This window comes from Rhinoraja longicauda, chromosome 18, assembly GCF_053455715.1.
Source record: "Rhinoraja longicauda isolate Sanriku21f chromosome 18, sRhiLon1.1, whole genome shotgun sequence".
In the NCBI taxonomy this organism is placed as follows: domain Eukaryota; kingdom Metazoa; phylum Chordata; class Chondrichthyes; order Rajiformes; family Arhynchobatidae; genus Rhinoraja; species Rhinoraja longicauda.
Window position 1 is genome coordinate 9,726,601 of NC_135970.1, and position 24,103 is coordinate 9,750,703.

The 24,103-nt window shown below is 41.3% G+C and overlaps 2 protein-coding genes across 2 annotated transcripts in view; one reads left to right on the top strand and one right to left on the bottom strand.

The window, feature by feature from the left end:
* Positions 1 to 13,783, top strand: part of f2 (coagulation factor II (thrombin)) — a 50,151-nt gene extending 36,368 nt beyond the window's left edge. Inside the window, exons 10-14 of the mRNA XM_078415089.1 lie at positions 253 to 420; positions 7,234 to 7,407; positions 9,295 to 9,473; positions 11,003 to 11,073; positions 13,477 to 13,783. Of these exons, the coding sequence (XP_078271215.1) occupies positions 253 to 420; positions 7,234 to 7,407; positions 9,295 to 9,473; positions 11,003 to 11,073; positions 13,477 to 13,626 (742 nt within the window). The 3' untranslated portion in view covers positions 13,627 to 13,783. The remainder of the gene's footprint in view (positions 1 to 252; positions 421 to 7,233; positions 7,408 to 9,294; positions 9,474 to 11,002; positions 11,074 to 13,476) is intronic.
* A 7,457-nt stretch (positions 13,784 to 21,240) lies between these two features.
* The window catches only part of cat (catalase), a 41,487-nt gene continuing 38,624 nt past the window's right edge, over positions 21,241 to 24,103 (bottom strand). Inside the window, exon 13 of the mRNA XM_078415090.1 lies at positions 21,241 to 22,219. Coding sequence (XP_078271216.1) covers positions 22,151 to 22,219 — 69 coding nt within the window. The 3' untranslated portion in view covers positions 21,241 to 22,150. The remainder of the gene's footprint in view (positions 22,220 to 24,103) is intronic.

Here is a 24,103-nt window from a genome sequence, read left to right on the forward strand (position 1 = left end):
AGGATATGCTCAGCATAATTAAATGCGATGTCAATACAAGTTCTTCCTCTTTCCATTTACATCAGATCTGACCTGACAATAACAAAGACCCAATGAATAATCTGACTCATGCTAACTATTTTGATCCATATTTTCACATAAAGCCATCCACTGCATTTCTGGACCAAATGAAAGAATTTGCTCTCAGACAATTTTAAGTAATAATCTTGCGGCAGTTGTTCGGCTCAGATTTTCTTTTTAATGTTTTCACAGGCAAGTGATGCTCTTCCAAAAAAGTCCTCAGCAACTGCTTTGTGGAGGAAGTCTATTGAGTGACCAGTGGGTTATTACTGCTGCACATTGCATCCTCTATCCACCATGGAATAAGAACTACTCACCCACAGATCTAGTTGTCCGTCTTGGAAAGCATGTTCGAGCTGCGTAAGTTCCAAAACAACAAAGTTCAAACTCATCTTTAATTATGTGAACAAACAAGGCTCCATGCTATGAGGAGATCAGCTCTTCTTATTGTTCTAGTTCATAGTAATACACCTATCACTAGTACAAGCATAGATGATCTGGTCATGATCAGCTTGATATTTACAGAACCTTGCTGTGTGAAAACATTAGTTACAGTTTACAGTAGAACTTTGATAAGCTAGCATCTGATGGTTCAGAGATCCTGATAGTCCAGCCTCAAGCTCACACTTCAGTCTGGAATACCATCCAGGTTTGCAGCTGGATCCAGGGTCTGCAATGCATGCAAGTATCCCTCTCATTTCAAACTCACAAGGTTCGTTGGATATATTATTATACGACAAGCACTCCCCAACTTACTTAACACTCGAGTTACCTAAATTTGCACTTACGTGAACAATTCACAATAGCTGATCCCGTTTCGTGAATGATTTGTGTTATTGCAATGGGAGGATGGCGAGGACTTACCATCCACTTCATAGTTATAAAAACCTCGCCTGGGCTCACTGCTCTTCTAGTTTCGGCCACTGCTAGTGCGACACTGGGAAGGCAAGCGGGAACAAGGGAGGCGGTGGACAGCATCAACAGCTGCATCAACCGTGCACCAGCTGGTGAAGTAGAGCTCGCTGGCGGAGACCAGTGTCATTGGCATCTAGTTTTAAGGTGAAATGACACAAAGTGCTGGAGTAACTCAGCAGACTGATTCAGTGTGAAGAAGAGTCCCGACCTGAAACATCCCCTATCCATGTTCTTTAGGATGCTGTCTAACCTGCTGAGTTACTCCAGTATTTTGTGTCATTTTGTGTATTAACCTGAATCTGCAGTTCTTTATTTCTACGTAGTTAGAAGGTGATTCTGACTTACGTAAAATCTGACGAATGCGAGGGTTCACGGAACGTAACCCTTATGTAAGACGTGCCATGTCTGTACTGTCTAACGTGCAAACTAAGTGGAGTAAAGGAGTGTTTGATCGTTAGTTGGTGTAAGGCCCAATAATAAAAAAATCTGTTAATTCCAACACCACTGAAGTCCCATTATTGGAGTTAAGGCATAAAACATAGGAGCAGAATTAGGCAATTCTGCCCATTGAGTCTACTCCACCATTCAATCATGGCTGATTTATTTGACCTCCAGTCATCTGTAGCAATGAACTCCACAGATTCACCACTCTCTGTCTAAAGTTGGAGGAGAGAGGAGTTTTACTGTAGTTTCCCACTGAGTGACTACACCTATTGACCGTGAAATGTGTTGGGATCTCCTGACATTATGACAATTACAACATAAAGGCAAATCTTTCTTTCTCATTACTCTGAATGGATTGGCATGATCCTTTTTGGCCATGATCACATTGAATGGCGGTGCTGGCTCGAAGGGCCGAAGGGCCGAATGGCCTACTCCTGCACCTACTGTCTATTGGCAGTAAAATGGATCACTGAAATATTGTGAGGTGATAGAAGTGGAAGTAAGGTTTACCAGTGATGGTGAAGGTGACTGCTGAGGAATTGCAAGTGGGAAGCCGATTGGAAGGGGAAAGGAAGATGGGAAGGGGAAGATGGGAAATGGAAGGGGAAGATGGGAAGGGGAAGATGGGAAGGGGAAGATGGGAAAGGGAAGATGGGAAAAGGAAGATGGGAAAGGGAAGATGGGAAAGGCTGGTTCCAGAACAGCCATGAAGCTCCCAGTCTTTTCCCCTCCTTGCTCTGCAACTTCCCGCATTCACATTGACTACTGGTTGAGGCACAAGTTGATCTGGGTAACCGGAACATTGCAGCACCTCATAACCTTTCACGCCTTTACTAATCAAGAATGTATCAACCTCTACCTTAAAATACCCAATGTTTTGAAGGATTCTTCAGTGAGCTTTGGCCCCTCCTGGACATATTGATAATCGAACCCAAGCAGAAACACCTAAGCATTGGAGCCTAGTCACGAGGCCAATGCTTGAGTGCAAGTCGTCTTGCAATAACAATTTGCTTGAACCCATTTTATACCTGGAACATTATCAAGATTGTAACAATCTCTAACCCCAGTGTTCATGCATGCACATTTATCAACTGTCCATAATCCATCTCAGCCATAGTTCACGAACCACCACACAATTGAGGCCTTTTGTAATGGTTTAACTTACTTTGAATTTTTTGTTAGAATATTGAATGAGGTTCATGTTTTTGCATGTTAAAATAATTAATCTGTTAGCAGATTCTGTTCAGGTATAGCCTTCATTTTTTTAAGTTCTCTCCTGATTCCTGTATATTCCTCAAAACCCCTGTCCATCCTCAGCTTCCGAAACCTTACTTATTTCCGCTTCCTTTCTCATTGTTACTAAATTTGCAAAGTCACAAGGTCACCCAGGGTTCCCTAACCTTGCTATCCTTACCTTTCTTCCTCTCAGGAACATGCTGGTCCTGAATTTTGACCAGGTGGCCTTTTAAACTACACCTATATGTCGGATGTGTTCTTACCAATAAGAACTCCTCCAAATTTGCTCTCTCCAGCTTTGGCCTACTTCTGTTGGCCTACTTAGCCTTTCACAGCTTTTGCACTTTCCTCCCCAAAGTCCATTCTTAGCCTTACATAACCATCTGAAAACTTACCAAGATATGATCAGTTTACCCAAAATGGTCTCCCACTGAAACAATAATCCCCTGAGCCATGCTAATTAGTCTAGAATGCACCCCCTGCATGGTTGGACTATCTATACACTGTGTTGAGGAACACTCATGTATGCGCTCAATTAATTCTGTCCCATCTAAGCCTCTGCTACCAAGGAAGTCCCAGTCAATATTGGGGAAATTAAAGTCACCTACCGCACTACTCGACTTGCTACAACAACCCTGATATTTTTACATCTGTCTATAATCTGCCTTTATATCTGTGACGGCACCTTTCTTGTTCCCGAGCTCTACTCATAATGCTTCACTGGGTGAGTCCTCCAGCATCTCCTCTCTGAGGGCCGCTTTCACATTCTCCCTGATCAGTAGTGCAACACCCTAGCTTTTTAAAATCTCTTTCTTTTTGCCACCTTCACCATCACTGGTAAACCTTACTTCTCAAGCATTTTGAATCCCAGCATTGAGCTGCCATTCCTGCCTTTCTCTCAAACAAGTCTTTTTCATAGCGACACCATTATAGTTCCAAGAACTAATCTAGACCCTAAATTATTTATCTGTAAAACTCCATGGATTGAAATAAATACACTTTGACTCATCAGCCCCAATGTGCTCATTAACCTGGGCTTGTCTCCTTTCTTTCAAACTTACTTGTCCTTACCTCTACTGTTCCTCAATCCCTCCACTTGCTGCCCTCTACTCTGGTTCCAAACTATCTGCCATGATAAAACCTGATTAGCACTAGCAGACAGTCTACCAGGATAAACTGCCCTTTGTGTACAATTCCCAACTGTCCTGGATGAGACCCTTGTACCTTAAGCTCTACCTTCTGCACCAGCTTCATAGCTACTTGCTTAACTGTTCTATCGCAAGCACATGGCACAGGGAACAATCTTGAGATTACAACCCTATGTCCTGCTTTTTAACTTACAGTACTTCCTAACTCCCTAAATTAAGTTTGTGGGACCTCATCCTTCTTCATTAGTATCAACATGGATCCCTCCCTCTGGCTGTTCACTCTCTCATTTGACCACTCAGAGACATTGTGATCCTGGAATCAGGGAGCCATACAGCATCCTGGAGACTGGCTTGCGGCCAAGGACACGCCTGTCTAACCATATCCCCCGATCAATATGGCTTGCTGAGACTGAGCCATGTCCCACTGTTCAACAGAGCTAGATGTGCGACTATTCTATCTGTGGCTACTATTGGCCTCTGTGAGTCCATCCACCTCAATAGTATTAAAATGTCTAGGAAGGTATCACAAAATGCTGGAGTAACTCAGCAGGTTAGGCAGCATCTCAGGAGAGAAGGAATGGGTGACATTTCGGGTCGAGACCCTTCTTCAGACTGAAGAAGGGTCTCGACCCGAAAAGTCCTGTCTGAAGAAGGGTCGACCCAAAACATCATCCATTCCTTCTCTCCTGCGATGCTGCCTGACCTGCTGAGTTACTCCAGCATTTTGTGATATCTTCGATTTGTACCAGCATCTGCAGTTATTTACGTACAAAATGTGTAGGAAAATAACTGTAGATGCTGGTTCAAATTGAAGGTAGACACAGAATGCTGGAGTAACTCAGCGGGTCAGGCAGCATCTCAGGAGAGAAGGAATGGGTGACATTTCGGGTCGAGACCCTTCTTCAGACTGACCCGAAACGTCACCCATTCCTTCTCTCCTGAAATGCTGCCTGACCTGCTGAGTTACTCCAGCATTTTGTGTCTACCTTCAATAGTATCAAAGATTATATACTTATTTGAGAGGAGATTGCCACACAAGAGTTCTGCATTACTTACCAGCTTCACCTGGCAGTCAGCCATCTGGTTGTATCTATGGTGTGACCATCTCCCTGAATTTATGTTCCTCTATCTGTCCAGCTGCCACTTGAACTGATCCATGCGGTCTTAATGGAACTGCGGTTGGACACACTTCCTATATTGTTATCAGAAACACTTGACTTCTCCCTGATTTCCCACATCTCACAGGAAGAGGACACCACTTCCTGACTGCCATCACTGAAACTTTTAACAAATGAATTAAAGTGAAAAATTCTGCTTTGCCTTATATTGATTCTGCTTTCTCATCCCCAAAGCACAAGTTTCACCACAGCCTATGCTCTGCCTTCGACCGCAGTAATACTCAAAATGGTTGCTCCACTAGATCTTGCCTCTCTTTTATTGATGCCCAGGCCTCACAGTAACAAAACAAATAGCTCCTTAACCTGATAAACACTTTTAAAATAGTCTCTGCTGCTCCTCATCCTTCCTGGGTCTCACAGTAACAAGACAAAATTTAGTTACCAGGAAAGCACATACATAGTACAGTTAACTTTGACAATTGATTATTAAAACAGCTGCAGTCCTTTCTGCCAGGACGTCTCCATAACATATAGTAGAAACAAAGAGCTGCAGATTTTTGCTGGTTTGTACCAAAGACTTGGGCTCTATAGACGGCTGTGGAGGCCAAGTCAATAGATATTTTTAAGGCAGAGATTGACAGATTCTTGATTTGTAAAGGTGTCAAGGATTATAGAGCTCTTAAGGATAGCGGAGTGAGGGGGTATGGGGAGAAGGCAGGAACGGGGTACTGATTGAGAGTGATCAGCCATGATCGCATTGAATGGCGGTGCTGGCTCGAAGGGCTGAATGGCCTATCCTGCACCTATTGTCTATTGTCTATTATGGGGAGAAGGCAGGCGAATGAAGTTGAGAGGGAAAGACAGATCAGCCATGATCTGTCTTTCCCTCTCAACCCCATTCTCCTGCCTTCTCCCCCTAACCCTTGACAACTTGGCAGAGTAGATTTGATGGGCTGAATGGCCTAATTCTGTTCCTATAACTTATCAACTTATTAACCAAGTTCTGGAGTAACTCAGGGGGCCAGGCAGCATCTCTGGAGAAAAAGGATAGGTGACGTTTTGGGTCAGGACAGGAAGAAGGTTCCTCCCCGTAATGTTACCCATCCTATTTCTCCAAAGATGCTGCCTGACGCATTGAGTTACTCCAACTCTTTATGTCTATCATCTGCACAACATGTTGCCTTCCTAGCAATTAGCAGTCCAAAATAGGTACCCATTATCATCCACCTAGAAACTTAAGATATTATTTTGATATTTTATCCAGTCAAACTACACCCAACTACCAACCCTTTTCCCATTATCCTTCCCAGCTCTACTGAAGCTTTAACAAGTTATTATCACATCTAATTTCAGCCAAAGCATCTAACATCCTATTCACCTTATATGTTCCGCCAGAACTTAGACAACAACATTTTAAAAGTGACTAGACCAAGTGGACCCATTGGCCCAAATCTCTCCTGCATTGGTGCAGCACCCTCTTCTCCCCTCCTCCTCTCCTCCCCCTCCCCTCCCCCCACTCCATCCCCCTCAACACCCCTTATCCTCCCTCCCTCCCCTCCCTCCCTCCCTCCCCCCCTCCCTCCCTCCCTCCCTCCACCCCTCCCCCCCTAGGAGATAGATTTAAACTTTAAAAGGCGAATAACTTAAAAAATGTAACACCAATTTCAATGAAACCCATTAGCACCAAAGGGACGACGGTGAGTAAGGTGGGCCTAAAATTGTCGCGCTATCCTGTACCGTTTTGGCTGTAGTACAGGAACAAACAAACGAGAGTTTTAGTATATAGATGCTGTTTCTCAGATTTGGTCTTATCCATGTTAGTTCACAGTTGTGACTCTAGGTGGAAACTAAAGGCATTTGTTAAGGAAAGGCAATGAGTGTAAAAGTGAACCAAGAAAGAAAACAAAAATAGAAACTGCAAATGTTGGAAATCTGAAATAAAAACAGAAAATACTGCAAATACCCAGGCAGCATTTATAAAAGAGTCAATGTCTTAAATCTGGGGCCATTTGTTGGAACTGGAGAAGAAAGCAAAATGGGCTAGTTTTCAGAAGAGAGGTGTAGAAAGAACAAAAGGAATATTTGTCAGTGTGCGAGTCCAGATGGGTTAATGGGGCAATTATCAGCACATTATGCCTCTTTGTGTGTAATGGGTTGTGAATGCAAGGCGCTTTGGACCAGGAATGTCACTGCCAAAGGGCTGCCTTTTTTTAAGCACTGATCATTATTTCTTAATTTTTATTACTTTTTTCCCCACTATTTCTTGCACTCTGTCATTAACATTTGTTGTTTCTGACTCCTCCACCCTGCAGGTATGAGAGAGGCAGAGAGAGAATTGTGAAGATTGACAAAATCATTGTGCATTCAAAATATGACTGGAAGAAGAACCTTAATCGTGACATTGCTTTGTTACATTTGTCGAAACCTATTAATTTCACTAATTATATTGCACCCATCTGTCTACCATCCAAGGAAGTTGCTGCAAGGTTTGTATTCAGTGTAAATTGATTTAGTTACCTTTTTACATGCATGCACAGATATAAAAGCTTTTTGGCGGCTAAATAAAACTTTAAAGCAAGAGGTAATAAAATGCCATGACATGTTTTCAAAGATTCAGGTGATGATGGGAATATTGTAGTTTCTTGTTAAAATGAGTGATATTATTGAACGTGTGGGAGCTCAGTGAAGACGGGCGGCACGGTGGAGCAGCGGTAGAGTTGCCGCCTTACAGCGAATGCAGCGCCGGAGACTCAGGTTCGATCCTGACTACGGGCGCCGTCTGTACGGAGTTTGTACGTTCTCCCCGTGACCTGCGTGTGTTTTCTCCGAGATCTTCGGTTTCCTCCCACACTCCAAAGACGTACAGGTATGTAGGTTAATTGACTGGGTAATATGTAAAAATTGTCCCTAGTGTGTGTAGGATAGTGTTAATGTGCGGGGATCACTGGGCGGCGCGGACTCGGTGGGCCGAAGGGCCTGTTTCCGCGCTGTATCTCTAAATCTAAATCTAAAATCTAAAGATGGTAAGAATAGGATTTAACTGCTTAAATCTTTTTAGCATATTTGACCATATGTGGTTTCTGAATTGTGGCTCCCATTTTTACTGTCATCACAGACTAATTATTAGTGCGACCAATAATCGTAGCATTGATAACTGGATGTTGCTGATGTTGCTGTAGTTTTCAAGAAATCCAAAGGACTGGATAAATCCCATATGATTAAAGAACTTGTATTTCCTTTTATTTATGCATACCTGATTAATTGGAGACAGGACGATTAATTAATGCCTAAGTGGCAAACAGTCTGGTGATTTTGAAGAAAATATCTAATTTCTGCCTTTTCTACTCAAAATACCACATTATACTATAATGGCAGAATGACAGTACATATAGCAAATGAGATGGCTATTCAGAACCCAAGCAAGTTTTAAAGTTACAAAGTGGGTAAGGGATTGGGAGAACAGGTAGGGTGTACGTGGTGCTTGGAGATTAAGTTTGTCCATTTTCGTAATTGCTTTTGGTGTTATTTGGGAAAAGGATATGAATATCTCTCAATTTTAGCTGACCTATCTGAAGGAGTGTAAATAGAAGATGAACGAGGGCAATAGAGAGAGTAAACTAAAACAAGCTGGAAGGGTGAGATGCAGAGCAGTTACTTGGAATCTTAAATAAAAGAAAATGCAGGAAGTACTCATAAGAAATAGGAGTAGAATTTAGGCCATTCGGCCCATCAAGTCTACTCCGCCATCCAATCACGGCTGATCTATCTCTCCCTCCTAACCCCATTCTCCTGCCTTCTCCCCATAATCTGTGACACCCATCCTAATCAATACTCGTCAGTTCGTGTAGTATCTGCAGAAAAAGAAAGAATGTGAATAATGAATATCCATCAGAACTGGCCAGTACACAAACAGAAAAATCTGGTTATCTGAAATTGTTGAATTCACCGGCAAGGATATAGCGGGTACCTGGAAGGAAGATGAGCTGCTTTCCCTTAAACCTTTTTTATGGGCCTCATTGGAGATGAAGACTGAGTTGGAATGGAAGTGAAATGGAGAATTAATGGGACAAGCGGTTGGAAGTTCTGCATTGTAGATTATCCCACATCAATCTTCCCAAGGCTTTGCTTATTTATCCCAGAAATCTCCAGAAGTTCCAGTGAGATGCAAATGTAATGAAGAGAGGAGATCGAACTGAAAAATGTATGTTTGTGATGGGAATGGATCAGATTGTCAGCTTAGTCTACATGTAATGCTTCCCAAAGAGAAAGCAAAGCAAATGGACTGTTGGTCAAGGCAGAGAGTATAAATGTAATTCCTGGGTTATTTTCAATCACAAAGGAGTGGTCTCTTTTTTTTTCTCCATTGTTTCCAGTTTGCTACGCACTCAGCACAAAGGTCGGGTCACAGGTTGGGGAAATCTGGCTGAATCCTTTGTGAATACAGGTTCCCTGAGCCCTCTGGTGCTACAGCAGATTCAGCTTCCTGTCGTCGAACATCAAATCTGCAAGGATTCTACCAGCATTAAAGTGACACACAACATGTTCTGTGCTGGTGAGTAATAATAAACTTGGGCAGCCTACAACCCAGCGGTATGAACGTGCTTTCTCTAATTTCAAGCACGCCCTGCATTATCTCTCTATTTCATAAACTAGGTTTCATGTTCCTTCCATCTATCTTGAAAGGCCAACAAAATCCTAACTGCTAAATCGAAAACAAAGCCGCTTGGAGACACTCCTGAACCATAAGTCAATAGCTGAATTTGTATCTCAACATTGGGGCAACCCTCAACCAACATCAAAGGTGTAAGGTGTGGAGGAAGGAGAAAGGGAATAAACCCCTCTATATAGGGCAGAAAATTAACAGGGATGGGATTTTTTTCATCGATTGACTGTAGAGAGCAGTCAGGCAAGAGTTGACCCAATCACAGTATAATCCCGAGGTCAGTTGATGAAACTATTACCCAAAGGATCACATCTACTTCCAGTCTCTTACTCCTAATCTGGAGCACAGTTAATAAGTAATTTTTTGGCGACTGCTTTTTTTTTTTAAACAAGCTAACATTTTTTTCTTGTTTTAATAGAAAGCAAGAAAAATCGAATTAAAATATATTTCCATACCCATCATTATTCCTTCCTTTAAAACATTCCTTTCCTACCTCAAAATGTACACGGTATCTCTAAAATGTACACGTTACTACAATGTAAATTATTATTAGTAGATAGTGAGTGACGAGGATGTACGATTAAGAATGAAGATGATATTGAAGATGGGAGAAGGATAGTGATAAGGTAGAGTGAAGGTATCACAAAATGCTGGAGTAACTCAGCGGGTCAGGCAGCATCTCGGGAGAGAAGGAATGGGTGACGTTTCTGGTTGAGACCCTTCTTCAGACTGATGTCAGGGGAGGCGGGTCAAAGAAAGGATATAGGTGGAGACAGGAAGACAGTGGGAGAACTGGGAAGGGGGAGGGGAAGAAAGGGACAGAGGAGCTATCTAAAGTTAGAGAAGTCAATGTTCATACCACTGGGCTGTAAGCTGCCCAAGCGAAATATGAGGTGATGTTCCTCCAATTTGCGATGGGCCTCACTATGACACTGGAGGAGGCTCATGACAGAAAGGTCAGACTGGGAGTGGGAGGGGGAGTTAGAGTGAAGATGAAAAGTGAAAATGGAAATGGTGAGGAGGTGGTTGAGTAAATTATTCAAAAAGGCAGGGTACTGGGAAGCAGCAAAAGAAGGTGAAGAAAACTGTGGTGATAATGAAAAATGGATAGACTGAAAAAGGGGAAGCAGAGAAATTGGATGGTTGGACAAAAAATGAAGGGAAAGTGAAGGTGGGAATAACAGTGTACACAAAGAAGACAATTAAAATGTTCCTATGGAGGCAATATGACGGATTGGAATGTGTCCTTTACATTCACTTCATTAAGGATGTGATGAGCATAATGGTTGAGATGGGTGTGAGGCAGGAACACAGAGCTATGGTAGAATGATGAAGAGTACACAATACCTAAGGGCTGTTCGATCACCACAACATCACCTTTTTAAAATATAAAATAATCTATTTTTTGTTCTCTGTAGGTTTTAGTGAAGAAGAGAAGGAACATGGAGATGCTTGTGAGGGGGACAGTGGTGGTCCTTTTGTAATGAAGGTAAATGTTTAATATTTTTATAATTCTTTGTTTTATAAAGTGCTCTTGGAAGTATGGAAATATATCTTGACCAAATCCTTTTGCATCCATCTGTATTCTTTTAACCTTCTCCCTCACTCCGTCAATTCATATTTACCCAAAATAATATTTCACCTGTTCCCATTTTTCCCTGTACCACATGTGTACTTTTAAGTTTAAAGTCCCTTGCCAATGTCGGCTGTGAGCAAGATGCTAATGCTAAGTGAATGGGCAAATGGAACATAATATGAGTTCATTCCCTTTAGTGGAGCCAATGGATAAAATTTGTTTTTTTAAAAGCTAAAGATTAAAAGGTTGGTGTTCAGAATGATATGAATGTCATACAAAAATCAGAGAAAGTTAACCTAAAACAACATCAAGCAATTAGGAAGATAAATGGATTTTAATGCAAAAGGATTTGAGTGCAAGAGTAGAGGCATCTTATAGTAATTACATGGGGCCTTGATGAAACATAATCTGAAATATGGTTGTTCCTTTCCTTTCATGTCACAGTCTGTAGTTGATATTACTCCTCTGTCTTCATTCTGTAGTGTTGATTCAATGAACTTGGAGTAATACTTATGCTCAAGCACAGAAGATTCATCTGAGATAAGCCAAAGGGGTCAAATTCCCTTTGCTTTTTATGTTTGATATTACCATTTCCTTTTACCTGCCAGCTTGGTTGTCACTCTTTTCCCCATTTCCCAGGGGTGATATTCCATCCTAGATTGCCATTATTCTTTATCATCACACGTTTGGGTCGACGTTGATCTTTCCTTCACCTGATGGTATATATTTGATCTGTTTCCTTTCACTCGCCAGAATTGACCTTCCCCTTTGCACTCAGGTTTGATAAAAACATAGAAAAATAGGTGCAGGAGTAGGCCATTCGGCCCTTCGAGCCAGCACCACCATTCAATATGATCATGGCTGATCATCTAAAAGCAGTACCCCATTCCTGCTTTTTCCCCATATCCCTCGATACCTTTAGCCCTAAGAGCCAATTCTAACTCTCTCTTGAAAACACCAGTGAATTGGCCTCAGATTCACAACTCTGGGTGAAAAGGTTTTTCCTCATCTGAGTCCTAAATGGCCTACCCCTTATTCTGAAACTGTGATCCCTGGTTCTGGACTCCCCCAACATTGTGAACAACCTTTCCTGCATCTAGCCTGTCCAATCCTTTAAGGATATTATATGTTTCTATAAGATCCCCTCTCATCCTTCTAAATTCCAGTGAATGCAAGCCCAGTCAACCCATTCTTTCATCATATGTCAGTCCCGCCATCCCGGGAATTAACCCCCTGAACCGACGTTGCACTCCCTCAGTAGCAAGAATATCCTTCCTCAAATTAGGAGACCAAAATTGCACACAATACTCCAAGTGCGGTCTCACCAGCGACCTGTACAACTGCAGGAGTAGGCCATTCTTGCTCCTAAACCCAAATCCTCTCGCAATGAAGGCCAACATGCCATTAGCTTTCTTCATTGCCTGCTGTACCTGCATGCTTATTTTCAGTGACTGATGTACAAGCACACACAGGTCTCGTTACACCTCCCTTTTTTCTAACCATTCAGATAATAATCTGCCTTCCTGTTCTTGCTATCAAAGTGGATAAGCTCACATTTATCCACATTATATACTGCACCTGCCACCTCACTCAACCTATCCAAGTCACCCTGCAGCCTCATAGCATCCTCCTGGCAGCTCACACTGCTACCCAGCTTTGCGTCATCCGCAAACCTGGAGATATTACATTTAATTCCCTCATCTAAATCAATAATATATATTGTAAATAACTGGGGTCCCAACACCGAGCCTTACGGCATCCCGTAGTCTGCCTGCCATTCTGAAAAGGACCTGTTAATTCCTACTCTTTGCTTCCTGTCTGCCAACCAGTTCTCTGTCCATGTCAATATGCTACCCTTAATAGCATGCGCTCTAATTTTGCACACTAATCTCTTATGTGGGACCGTGTCAAAGGCTTTTTGAAAGTTCAGATACACCACATCCACTGTCTCTCCCTTATCCAGTCTACTTGTTACATCCTCAAAAAATTCCAGAAGATTAGTCAAGCATGATTTCCCCTTCATAAATCCATGCTGACTTTGACCGATCCTGTCACTGCTTTCCAAATACGCTGCTATTACATATTTAATAATAGATTCGAGCATCTTCCCCACTCCTGATGTCAGGCTAACTGGTCTATAATTCACCATTTTCTCTCTCCCTCATTTCTTAAAAAGTGGAGTAACATTAGCTACACTCCAGTCCACTGGAAACTACCAGATAAATATTGTTATCTTCATATGTATCTAGATTATGCAGTAATAGTTCCCATCTCTCTGATGTACATTAAAGATTATTCTTTTTGTCCATGATATAGAATCCCGAAGATAATCGGTGGTACCTGATGGGAATAGTTTCTTGGGGAGAAGGATGTGACAGAGCAGGGAAATATGGATTTTACACTCATGTATTCAGGTTAAAGAAATGGTTACAGAGGACTCTGATAAACTATGCCGCTTCCCATTAAAGATTGCAATGTTCTACTTTGATAGTAAGGCTATTCTTAGATTTTCGCGGGAAAATCAAGACCCAAATTGTTTTTTTAAAATGAATTATTCAATGGAATTAGTCAATGGAATTAGTTTTTGATGTGTACAAAATAAAACCAATTAATAACAAATAACATTGTTGTTGTCTTCTTCCCATCAATTTTCCCTTTTATTTTGCTTCTGTTCGCAGTCATTTTCTACCCCTCTCACTGATTCGATGATTCTTGCCTTTAAAACCCATTATTTACAACACTTAATTGCTTCAAGTTTATGTCATTCTTCAGTGCGAATAAAACCAAGGGTTTCATCCAGTAATCTATAGATGTTCTATAGATTCAGGTTCAGTTCCTGTGGATTGGAGGGTAGCTAATGTTGTCCCACTTTTTAAGAAAGGAGGGAGAGAAAACGGGAAATTATAGACCAGTTAGTCTGACATCAGTGGTGGGGAAGATGCTGGAGTCAATTATAGAAGACAAAATTGCAGAGCATTTGGATAGTAGTAATAGGATCGTTCCGAGTCAGCATGGATTTACGAAGGGGAAATCATGCTTGACTAATCTTCTGGAATTCTGAGGATGTAACTAGGAAAATTGACAGGGGAGAGCCGGTGGATGTGGTGTACCTCGACTTTCAGAAAGCCTTCAACAAGGTCCCACATAGGAGATTAGTGGGCAAAATTAGAGCACATGGTATTGGGGGTAGGGTACTGACATGGATAGAAAATTGGTTGGCAGACAGAAAGCAAAGAGCGAGGATAAATGGGTCCCTTTCAGAATGGCAGGCAGTGACTAGTGGGGTACCGCAAGGCTCGGTGCTGGGACCGCAGCTATTTACAATACCCATTAATGACTTGGATGAAGGGATTAAAAGTACCATTAGCACATTTGCAGATGATACAAAGCTGGGTGGTAGTGTGAACTGTGAGGAAGATGCTATGAGGTTGCAGGGTGACTTGGACAGGTTTTGTGAGTGGGCGGATGCATGGCAGATGCAGTTTAATGTGGATAAGTGTGAGGTTATCCACTTTGGTGGTAAGAATAGGAAGGCAGATTATTATCTGAATGGTGTCAAGTTAGGAAAAGGGGACGTACAACGAGATCTGGGTGTCCTAGTGCATCAGTCACTGAAAGGAAGCATGCAGGTACAGCAGGCAGTGAAGAAAGCCAATGGAATGTTGGCCTTCATAACAAGTGGAGTTGAGTAGAGGAGCAAAGAGGTCCTTCTGCAGTTGTATAGGGCCCGAGTAAGACCGCACCTGGAGTACTGTGTGCAGTTTTGGTCTCCAAATTTGAGGAAGGATATTTTTGCTATTGAGGGCGTGCAATGTAGGTTTACTAGGTTAATTCCCGGAATGGCGGGACTGTCATATGTTGAAAGACTGGAGCGACTAGGCTTGTATACACTGGAATTTAGAAGGATGAGAGGGGATCTTATCGAAACATATAATATTATTAAGGGGTTGGACATGTTAGAGGCAGGAAACATGTTCCCAATGTTGGGGGAGTCCAGAACCGGGGGCCACAGTTTAAGAATAAGGGGTAGGCCATTTAGAACGGAGATGAGGAAAAACTTTTTCAGTCAGAGTTGTAAATCTGTGGAATTCTCTGCCTCAGAAGGCAGTGGAGGCCAGTTCTCTGAATGCATTCAAGAGAGAGCTAGATAGAACTCTTAAGGATAGCGGAGTCAGGGGGTATGGGGAGAAGGCAGGAACGGGGTACTGATTGAGAATGATCAGCCATGATCACATTGAATTGTTGTGCTGGCTCGAAGGGCCGAATGGCCTACTCCTGCACCTGTCTATTGTCTATAAAGATCGTATGCAGTGCATTGAAAATTCTCATTTAGTGTAGATATGCTGGGTCATAAAAAATAAACATACTTTACACACAAAATAGTCCCAAGTTTCTCAAACTGTAGTGGCATTATACAACTTCACCAGATGTATCTTTGGAAGTGATGTCTCCAAAATAATTTGCAGCAGAAATAATTTGTATCTGATATTTCCCTGAAGTATATGAAATAAGAAAATGGCTGAACTTCCACATTTACTTGCCCACCCTATTCCTATCCCCCAAAATCCATTGGTCCTAGCCTTAAAGGTACACAAAATGGAATCATTAAAAAAAACTGAAGCAATTTATTAGAGGATTCCAAAGATTCACATTTACAGATATCCTCTTCTGTATGATTTTCCATCCCCAGCCTCCAATCCCATCATTTTCCAAGATATCCGTCTGTCACATTCCCAAGATAGGCAAATGACTACCTTAGTTTCAGCCTGTTCTTTTCTTACTGGCTTGTTATTGTTTGACCCCAACATATACCTGTCTGAAGAAGGGTCTCGACCCGAAACGTCACCCATTCCTTCTCTCCCGAGATGCTGCCTGACCTGCTGAGTTACTCCAGCATTTTGTGAATAAATTGATTTGTACCAGCATCTGCAGTTATTTTCTTATATATACCTCTTGTTGTCCAGTCTGCTCTTTCCTACATCTACAACTCTCAACATTTTAATAGTGACTTCTTCCTGCTTCTAAAAATCAGCATTTTACCATGGACATGTAGTTTCACTTCACTTCTTATGGTCTCCCAGGTCTCCCTTCTCCCACCTGACTGAACACGTTCTTGCATTGAACAAATTCCCAGCTCCATTCCTGGTGCAAGAACACAAATAGATCATTGCTATGTTTATCTAATTGAGTGTTTATGTAGAACATTATTTCAGTCCCACCTCTCCTCCCTTTTTCATAGCCTTGGATGTTTACCCAGGACACGTCTATGCTGCTCTTATTCTCACTAATACCGCTTTCCCAGGCTAATTCCATTCTTACCCTTAAAGTTCTTCTCCTACTCAGATTTTGTTTTGTTTAGTTTGTCATGTGTACCAAGGTACAGTGAAAAGCTTATGTTGCATGCTAACCAATCAGCTGAAAGACTATACATGTTTACATGTATCTCCGACTACATTTTTACCTCTGTACTCCCCTGACATCAGTCTGAAGAAGGGTCTAGACCCGAAACGTCACCCATTCCTTCTCTCCAGAGATGTTGCCTGTCCCGCTGAGTTACTCCAGCATCGTGTGTCTTTCTTCAATTTAAACCAGCATCTGAAGTTCTTTCCTATACATGTTTACAATCAAGCCATCCACAGTGTACAGATACGCAATAAAGGGAAAAACATTTAGTGCAAGATAAGGTCCAGTAAAGTCCGATTAGAGGTAGTCCGAGGGTCTCAAGTGAAGTAGACAGTAGCTCAGGACTGCTCTCTAGTTGTCGATATGATGGTTAAGTTGCCTGATAACAGCTGGGAATTCCATACATGTACCACCCTCTGAAAAGGTTGCCCTTCTCATCTTAAACCTATGCCATTAGTTTTCCGTTCCCCTACTTTAGGAACAAGACTGCATTCATTCTAACTATTCCCCTCATGATTTTATACACATCTATAAGATCACTCCACAGCTTCCTGCACTCTTAGGAGTAAAGTCTTTTTGATATTAGAGCTTCATCTTCCATTTTTCTCTGACAAGGATTCCACTCCACTGACATTGATAAGGTCCTTGATCATCTCCATTCTATTTAGAGTCAGTCATAGAGCACGGAAACAGGTCCTTCGGCCCAATATGCCCACACCGACCAACATGTCCCATCTACTCTAGTCCCACCTGCCTGCATTTAGCCCATATCCGTATCTTTCCATATACCTGTTTAAATGTTTCACAAATGTTGTGAAAGTACCTGCCTCCTCCGGCAGCTTGTTCCTTACACCCACCAACCTTTGGGTAAAAAAGTTACTGCTCAGTTTCCTATTAAATCTTTCTCAGACCCTCAGACATACCTTAAACCAATGTCCTCTAGTTCTCAATTCCCTTCCACTGGGCAAGAGATTCTGTGCGTCTAACTGATCTATTCCTCTCATGTTTTTGTTCACCCCTATATGATCACCTCTCATCCTCCTGCGCTCCATCGAATAGAGTCCTAACTTGCTCAACCTCTCCATATAGATCAGGCCCTCGAGTCCAGTCAACATCTTAAATCTTCTCTACTCCCTTTCCAGCTTGACAGCATCTTTCCTGGAAATGGTGCCCAGAACTGAACACAATTCTCTAAATGTGGCCTCACCAATATTTTATAACTGCAACATGACCTCCCAACTTCTATACTCATGACTCTTGTTTTTGGTTTGCTTGGAACATTGGGTTTTTGACGTTTTAGCCCATCCTTTTCAATCAAGGAACCTGAATACTCAATGAAGCTTGATAACCTTGCTGCGTCCCTCTGCGTTATTGAAAGAGCAAAAACTGCAACAAATCCTTTAACCTCACCCCTCCATCCAGAGATCCAAATATTCCATACACATGAAAATTTACTCACAACTCACTCATACTGCAATTACATTAACACTGGAGAATGAGTCTTGACTGGTGGTGGCTTAGTTAAATAATTTTGTTTAGTTTGCAAATGTAACCATGAGCTTTAGATTGCCTGTCTTTGAAGTTTTGTTGGATGCAATTGTCTGTGGATTCAATGGCTAAGATTAAAGCATGAAAATCTACACATTTCAGGGCAGTACTAGATACTGTGGTCATTGAAGCCATCTTTCAGATGGCACTGAATCATACTGTACTCACATCAGAGCTTCGTAGAAAACCCTCCTCACAGGACTTGTCTGACATTGCAGACGAATGCCATGCCACAGGGCCAGATGTATTTTTCACAGCAGTTTGTGCCACCTAAATGAGGTGAATGCAGCTCATTTTTGCTTTAGTTACAGTAAATTTAAAATGAAATGCTCCTTATTTGAATTTTTTGAAAGGCATGCACCAGTTTCTTCCCAGCTGTTATCAGGCAACTGAACCATCCTCACAACAACCAGAGAGCAGTCCTGAACTACTTTCAACCTCAGCTTTTCTCAACCTTTTTACCCTTGCGGAACCCTTGAAATAATTTTCATGTCTCAGGAAACCCCTACATAAAAATTATATATCTTTATTAACTTGATAAATAACACTTAAACAAATAAAACGAAACCCTCCGTGCAAACCTCTCCTGCAGGCGCGGCAATCCCCGTTGGGTGCAAGCCTCTCCTGCGGGCCCGGCAACCCTCCCCCAACTGACGATCCGTGCACCCATTGGCGGCTGGGGATTGTCCCCCAGGGCTGTGCTCAGGTGAGGGGGAGAGGAAAGGGGAGAGGGAGCCACTCACCTTGGCAGCCATTGCGTCAGCCAGTGAGCCGTGGACACGTTGGGTGGAAACCTCTCCTGCAGCGGCAGCTCGGCAGCCACCTTGTTTGACCCTCTGTCGCCGCAATGGACCACAGGAGGAAGGTCAGGCGTGGGGCACGCCGGGACAGGGTGCCGGTCGTCCCGGTGGGGGTGGGGGAGAGAGCGCATTTATTAAAGTTTCAGCTCGACGGCTCGGAACTCCTAGCGACCTCTCGCGGAACCCTAAGGTTACGGGGATTCCTGGCTGAGAAACGCTCATTGGTGACCCTTGGACTGTCTTTGATCGGACTTTACCTTGCACCAAACATTATTCCCATTATCTTGTATCTGTGCACTGTGGATGGCTCGATTGTAATCATGTGTAGTCCTTCTGCTCACTGGTCAACGTGCAGCAAAAGCTTTTCACTGTAGCTCGGTACATGTGATAATAAACTAAACAGTGGATATTGTTGTTACTGCACAACTAGGGAGCTGGATTCAGTCTTGACCAAAAGATACTGTGCAGAGTTTATATGTTCTCTAACTGGGTTTCCTGTGTTCCAGTTTTCTCCCACATCTCAAAGATGTGCAATGTAAATTGCCAATCACAAGGGTGGGTGACAAAAGAGAACAAAAATATAAATTACAGGGAAACAGATTTAGAAACTGCGTTGACAATGGTCAAATGACATCTATGAGAGACAATCGAGAAGTCTTTCAGACAGTGACAGTCAATGACAATACAAAAGCCAAATGCTTACACAGGAACAGTACTAGGGTGGGGAGAAGGAGGTGGGGCAGGATTTGCAGGCCACATCAAGCCTATTAAACTCCTTTAGGTCATCTTTCCTTCAGCAAATAAAAGAACTCATGCATATTTTCTTAGATGATCACAAAATATCTGTGATATTCCTCTGAAGATGTCCTTTTCAATTTCTTTCAATCACCATTTCGATAATTACTAATCAGCAATTGTTGGCATATTGCCAATTATGAGAGTTTGCCATAAACAAGCAAGGTCCTGTGTACAAGGGAACCCACATTTCAAAAGCATCTGATGTGCACATGCAACATCCATGGACTATGAAAGGCACTAAGTAAAAGCAAGTCTTTGTCCTTGACTTCCTACACCATTAAAGCTTGAAATACCAGAATCCCAGATGGACCATTTGGCACATTGGTTTTCCATTCTCAGTACAAGACATTTTGGGATTTCCAAATAGAATCGCCAGTACTTCCCTCTTCTTAGGATATTCAAGACTCTTACATAAATAACCACGTACAAACATGGAACTCCGGGCATGAAGCAGATGCATGTTTCATAAATTCATTTCAATAGAAAGGAAATGGTTGCAAAGATTTAAGGTTTTTTTAAGAATTGTTAAATTTGAATTATATTAATTCTACAAAATGTAAAATTTAAGTTTTTGAATAGCTTGATGGCAATGTTTAATCAATTTAGTTTAGAGAGACAACATAGAACCACAAATCACCGATCATTAATCACCCATTCACATTACTTCTATATCATCCCACTTACTCGTCTACTCCCAAGTCGATGAAATTTACGAAGGCCAAATAACCTACAAGCCCTCACATCTTTTTATGTGGGAGAGAACTGGAGCACCCGGAGAAAAAACACAGCCACAGGGGGAATGTGCAATCTCCACACAGACAACACCTGGATCTGGATCAAACCCATGTCTCTGGCACCAAGAGACAGCAAATCTATCATGACGCCACTGCGCTGCCAATTGTTGAAGCATTTCTGTCGGATCTTGGGGATGGATGGAATTCCATATTTCATCATGTAATGAACTTCAATGATGAACTTTCCAAAGTCTCAGCTACATTAAAAAGTTACCCTAATACTATTTGAGAAAGGGAGTATTCAGGCCAATATTTCTTTCATGTAAGTAAAATAGGATTATTTCACCATGTGCCTCATTTGATTTATCCAAAACACTAAAATACTACACCAAGTTTCTCATTGAAGAGGTTGCTTTAAGTGTCAAATTCATGAAGAAGCATTCAATCGATTGTAGTTTTTGCTGGAAACTGATTACTACTTTGTCGGTCAATTTACATTTCAGATGGGGCAAGATGGAACTATTTTCACAGTTAGCTAGTCATCAATTTTTTGGAAGAGCAATTTGATGACCATGCCAAGAAAACAGCTTTAAAAATAATTAACATCTTTAACATTACATATGGGAAGTGTGGTGACTGCTATCAGATATGGTATTATATTAGCACTAGGTAAAACAAATTAAAATCCTGTTATCTGAAAATACATAATGTAATGGAATACAGATGCAGAGGCATCTGTGGAAAACCATGTGCAAAACACTCAAAAGAAAACAAATTCAGCATTGATCACTTTAATTGGAAATTAAACATGAACACGTCAAAAGGAATCAAATTCAAATTAGTCAAGAACATGTAACACAAAAGATCAAATTGAAATCTCAAATGAGCATTGTGAAACTAAAGGAAAATTAAAGTCAGTAAAGATGTTACATCAAAAAAAATGAGTGCAAGTGGAATAAATGGTTGTACTTAAGTCATTCACACAAGACTTGAAACTCAATCTGTCAGTGAGAGTTCAGTTTAAGTATTTATGATAATATGAGCAAAAAAGATTAGGTGCTCAATTTGAACTTCCTTTCTCCAATAGCCCACTTTCCATGTTATTAAAATCATTATTGTCTAATGACTTAAAGTGCTGCATTTGTGCAGCATGACGACTTGTGGATGTCAATGCAAGAACAAAGGCACAGAAGCTAGGCATTAGAGTTAGACTTAGAAATCTTAACGTAGGTGCAAAGTATAAATGTTAACATTAAAGGAGAACAATCTTCAATAATTACTGTAGGCATTTAGTAGAATTATAGAAGAGCCAGTTCAATGACAACTGCTTGTTATGAAACTTTAACATCACCATACCCCAAATCAGCAAGGCAGCATTTAACTAAATTTTGAGTTTATGACAAGTTTCATCTTTAGAACCGTACAACTTAAATAGGAGGCCGGTAAGGAACTGTTCTTGCAAATGCAAATGGGGAAAACCGTAGAGCAGGAAAGAAGGGAACATATAAGATTGGTTTCAAATACAAGCAGCCATCAGAGATTTTTTTCTCAAACAAACAATTGAGGAAAATTCTTCAGTTATGAAGAGATTTGAACTTCAGAGCTAATCAGTATAATCAGTTAATAATTGCAGTTAATTTTGGTCTGGACGTTTTTGTATCAAGAAGAATGCAGAAAAAAGTGGCAATGCACATTCAATTCAACTTATCACAGATTAGACTTCTCAGAAGTTGCACCGCAATCAGATGCATGACGAGAATATGTTTTGATCACTGTCTGCAAAAGAATATATCTAATGTTAGGAATCATTCATAAGTACAAACAAACCATTTGATGACACCACTTTTAACTTCTTCATTCCCAGAATATGGGCGCTGGAAAAGCATACTCAATATCAATTCCCCTCAAATTGAGTGGCTTCTTAGGATGTTTCAGAAGCAAGATGAGAGTCAAGTCTAGAATCACACATTGGCCAGATTGTGTAAGGATAGTAAATTTGCTTGCCTCAAAGACAATGATGAATTTGTTTTATGACAATCTCGTGGTTTAATGATACTAGCCTCTAAATCCCCGAATCTGCCCAAGTGAGTGAATTTAAATGTACCAGCTATCACAACTTTAAATCTCTATCTGGACTAGTATCTGTATCTGGCTTGTCTATTAGCGTAGTCATAATGCCATCCTTGTACTTAATTTTACATTAAACAACTTGTAAAGCTTCAATTTCCTGATATCCTAAGAATTTTACTGTTTATGTTGTCCAAGATAGTATGGGTTGTGTCAATTTATTGGTCAATGTTGGAACGAGTAAAGCCAATGTGCGACCAATAAACACTTTACAACAACTTCCATTCCCCTGCAATCACATTTATTTTCTAGAAACTGATGGTTAAAAATTCTACAGCCTTCCAGAATACAGCTTAGAAGTACAACCTGATGGGTTTTAGAAAGACATTTGTTGGAAAGGCAGTACATATTCCAGAGCCCATTAACCAGTAGATAGAAGAAAGAGTTTCTACAAGAACAGGCGACAAGCCAAATGCCACTTCATCTAGTTACTCATTCTGTCATATAGAAAAGTACAAAGAGTTACGACTACATTATTGTTGGAGATGGAAGTTAATGAGGCCACATCACAATTCTACCATGCCTTTTCATACATCATTTATGGAATCCTATTTCACCAAGGTCAATTTCAGATCCAAGCATTAAAACAATTTTTGGCAAGATTTTAAGATCATCATGGGAAATTTTCAGTTTCTGGCTCATATTTACTTGGATCACCATTGGCAATATCTAACATGTTTCTCTAAAGAATCTGACAAAAATGGCCACTGTGTATATTTAGACCTAGTTGGGCATTGTCTTGCTGGGTTATAATTGCAAAGAACAAATTGCAGTAGAAGGGGTGGTGACATCTATAACCATCAGACATTGAAGGTCACTGTGACTCACTGTGATGGATGTTTCTTTTTTTTTGTTTTGTGTTGGTTTGTGGTTGTGTAATTGCTTATTTTATTGCTCTTACTGTTGGACTGTGGGTGACGAAATCTCGTCCAAAAGACTTGTTTTTTTGGATGACAATAAAGGTAATTCTGATTCTGATCAAAGAGCATCAATGCAAGGATGCTGAAAACAAGATCAATTCCACTTCAGAAGTCACTCAATATCCATAGGATTGTGGTTAGGCTGCATTCGGAGTATTGCATGCAGTTCTGGTCGCCCATTACAGGAAGCATGCGGAGGCTTTTGAAAGGGTGCAAAGGATGTTGAAAAAATAGATGGAAAAATAAAGTGTTGGAGTAACTCTGTAGGTTAGACAGCAACTCTGAAGAACATGATGTTTTCAGGTTAGCACCCTTCTTCAGACCAAATGTGTTGGGGGGGGGGGGGGGGGGGGGGAGACGGACAAAACTGGAGAGGAGAGGTAGGACACTGCCTCGTAAGTGATAGATGGACACAGATGGATGTTTTTGATAGGTAGTTGGCTTGTCAAAGGCCAAAGATAGAGATTAAGGATAGAAGAGTTGAGAACTGTGAAGCCAAAAAAGGAATGTAGGTGGAAGGAGACAATTGGGTACAAATCCAGGTGGGGCACAAAGAGTGAGGTTGGTAGATTACCTAAATCGGTGAATTCAATGTTGCCTGGATGAGTAGGTA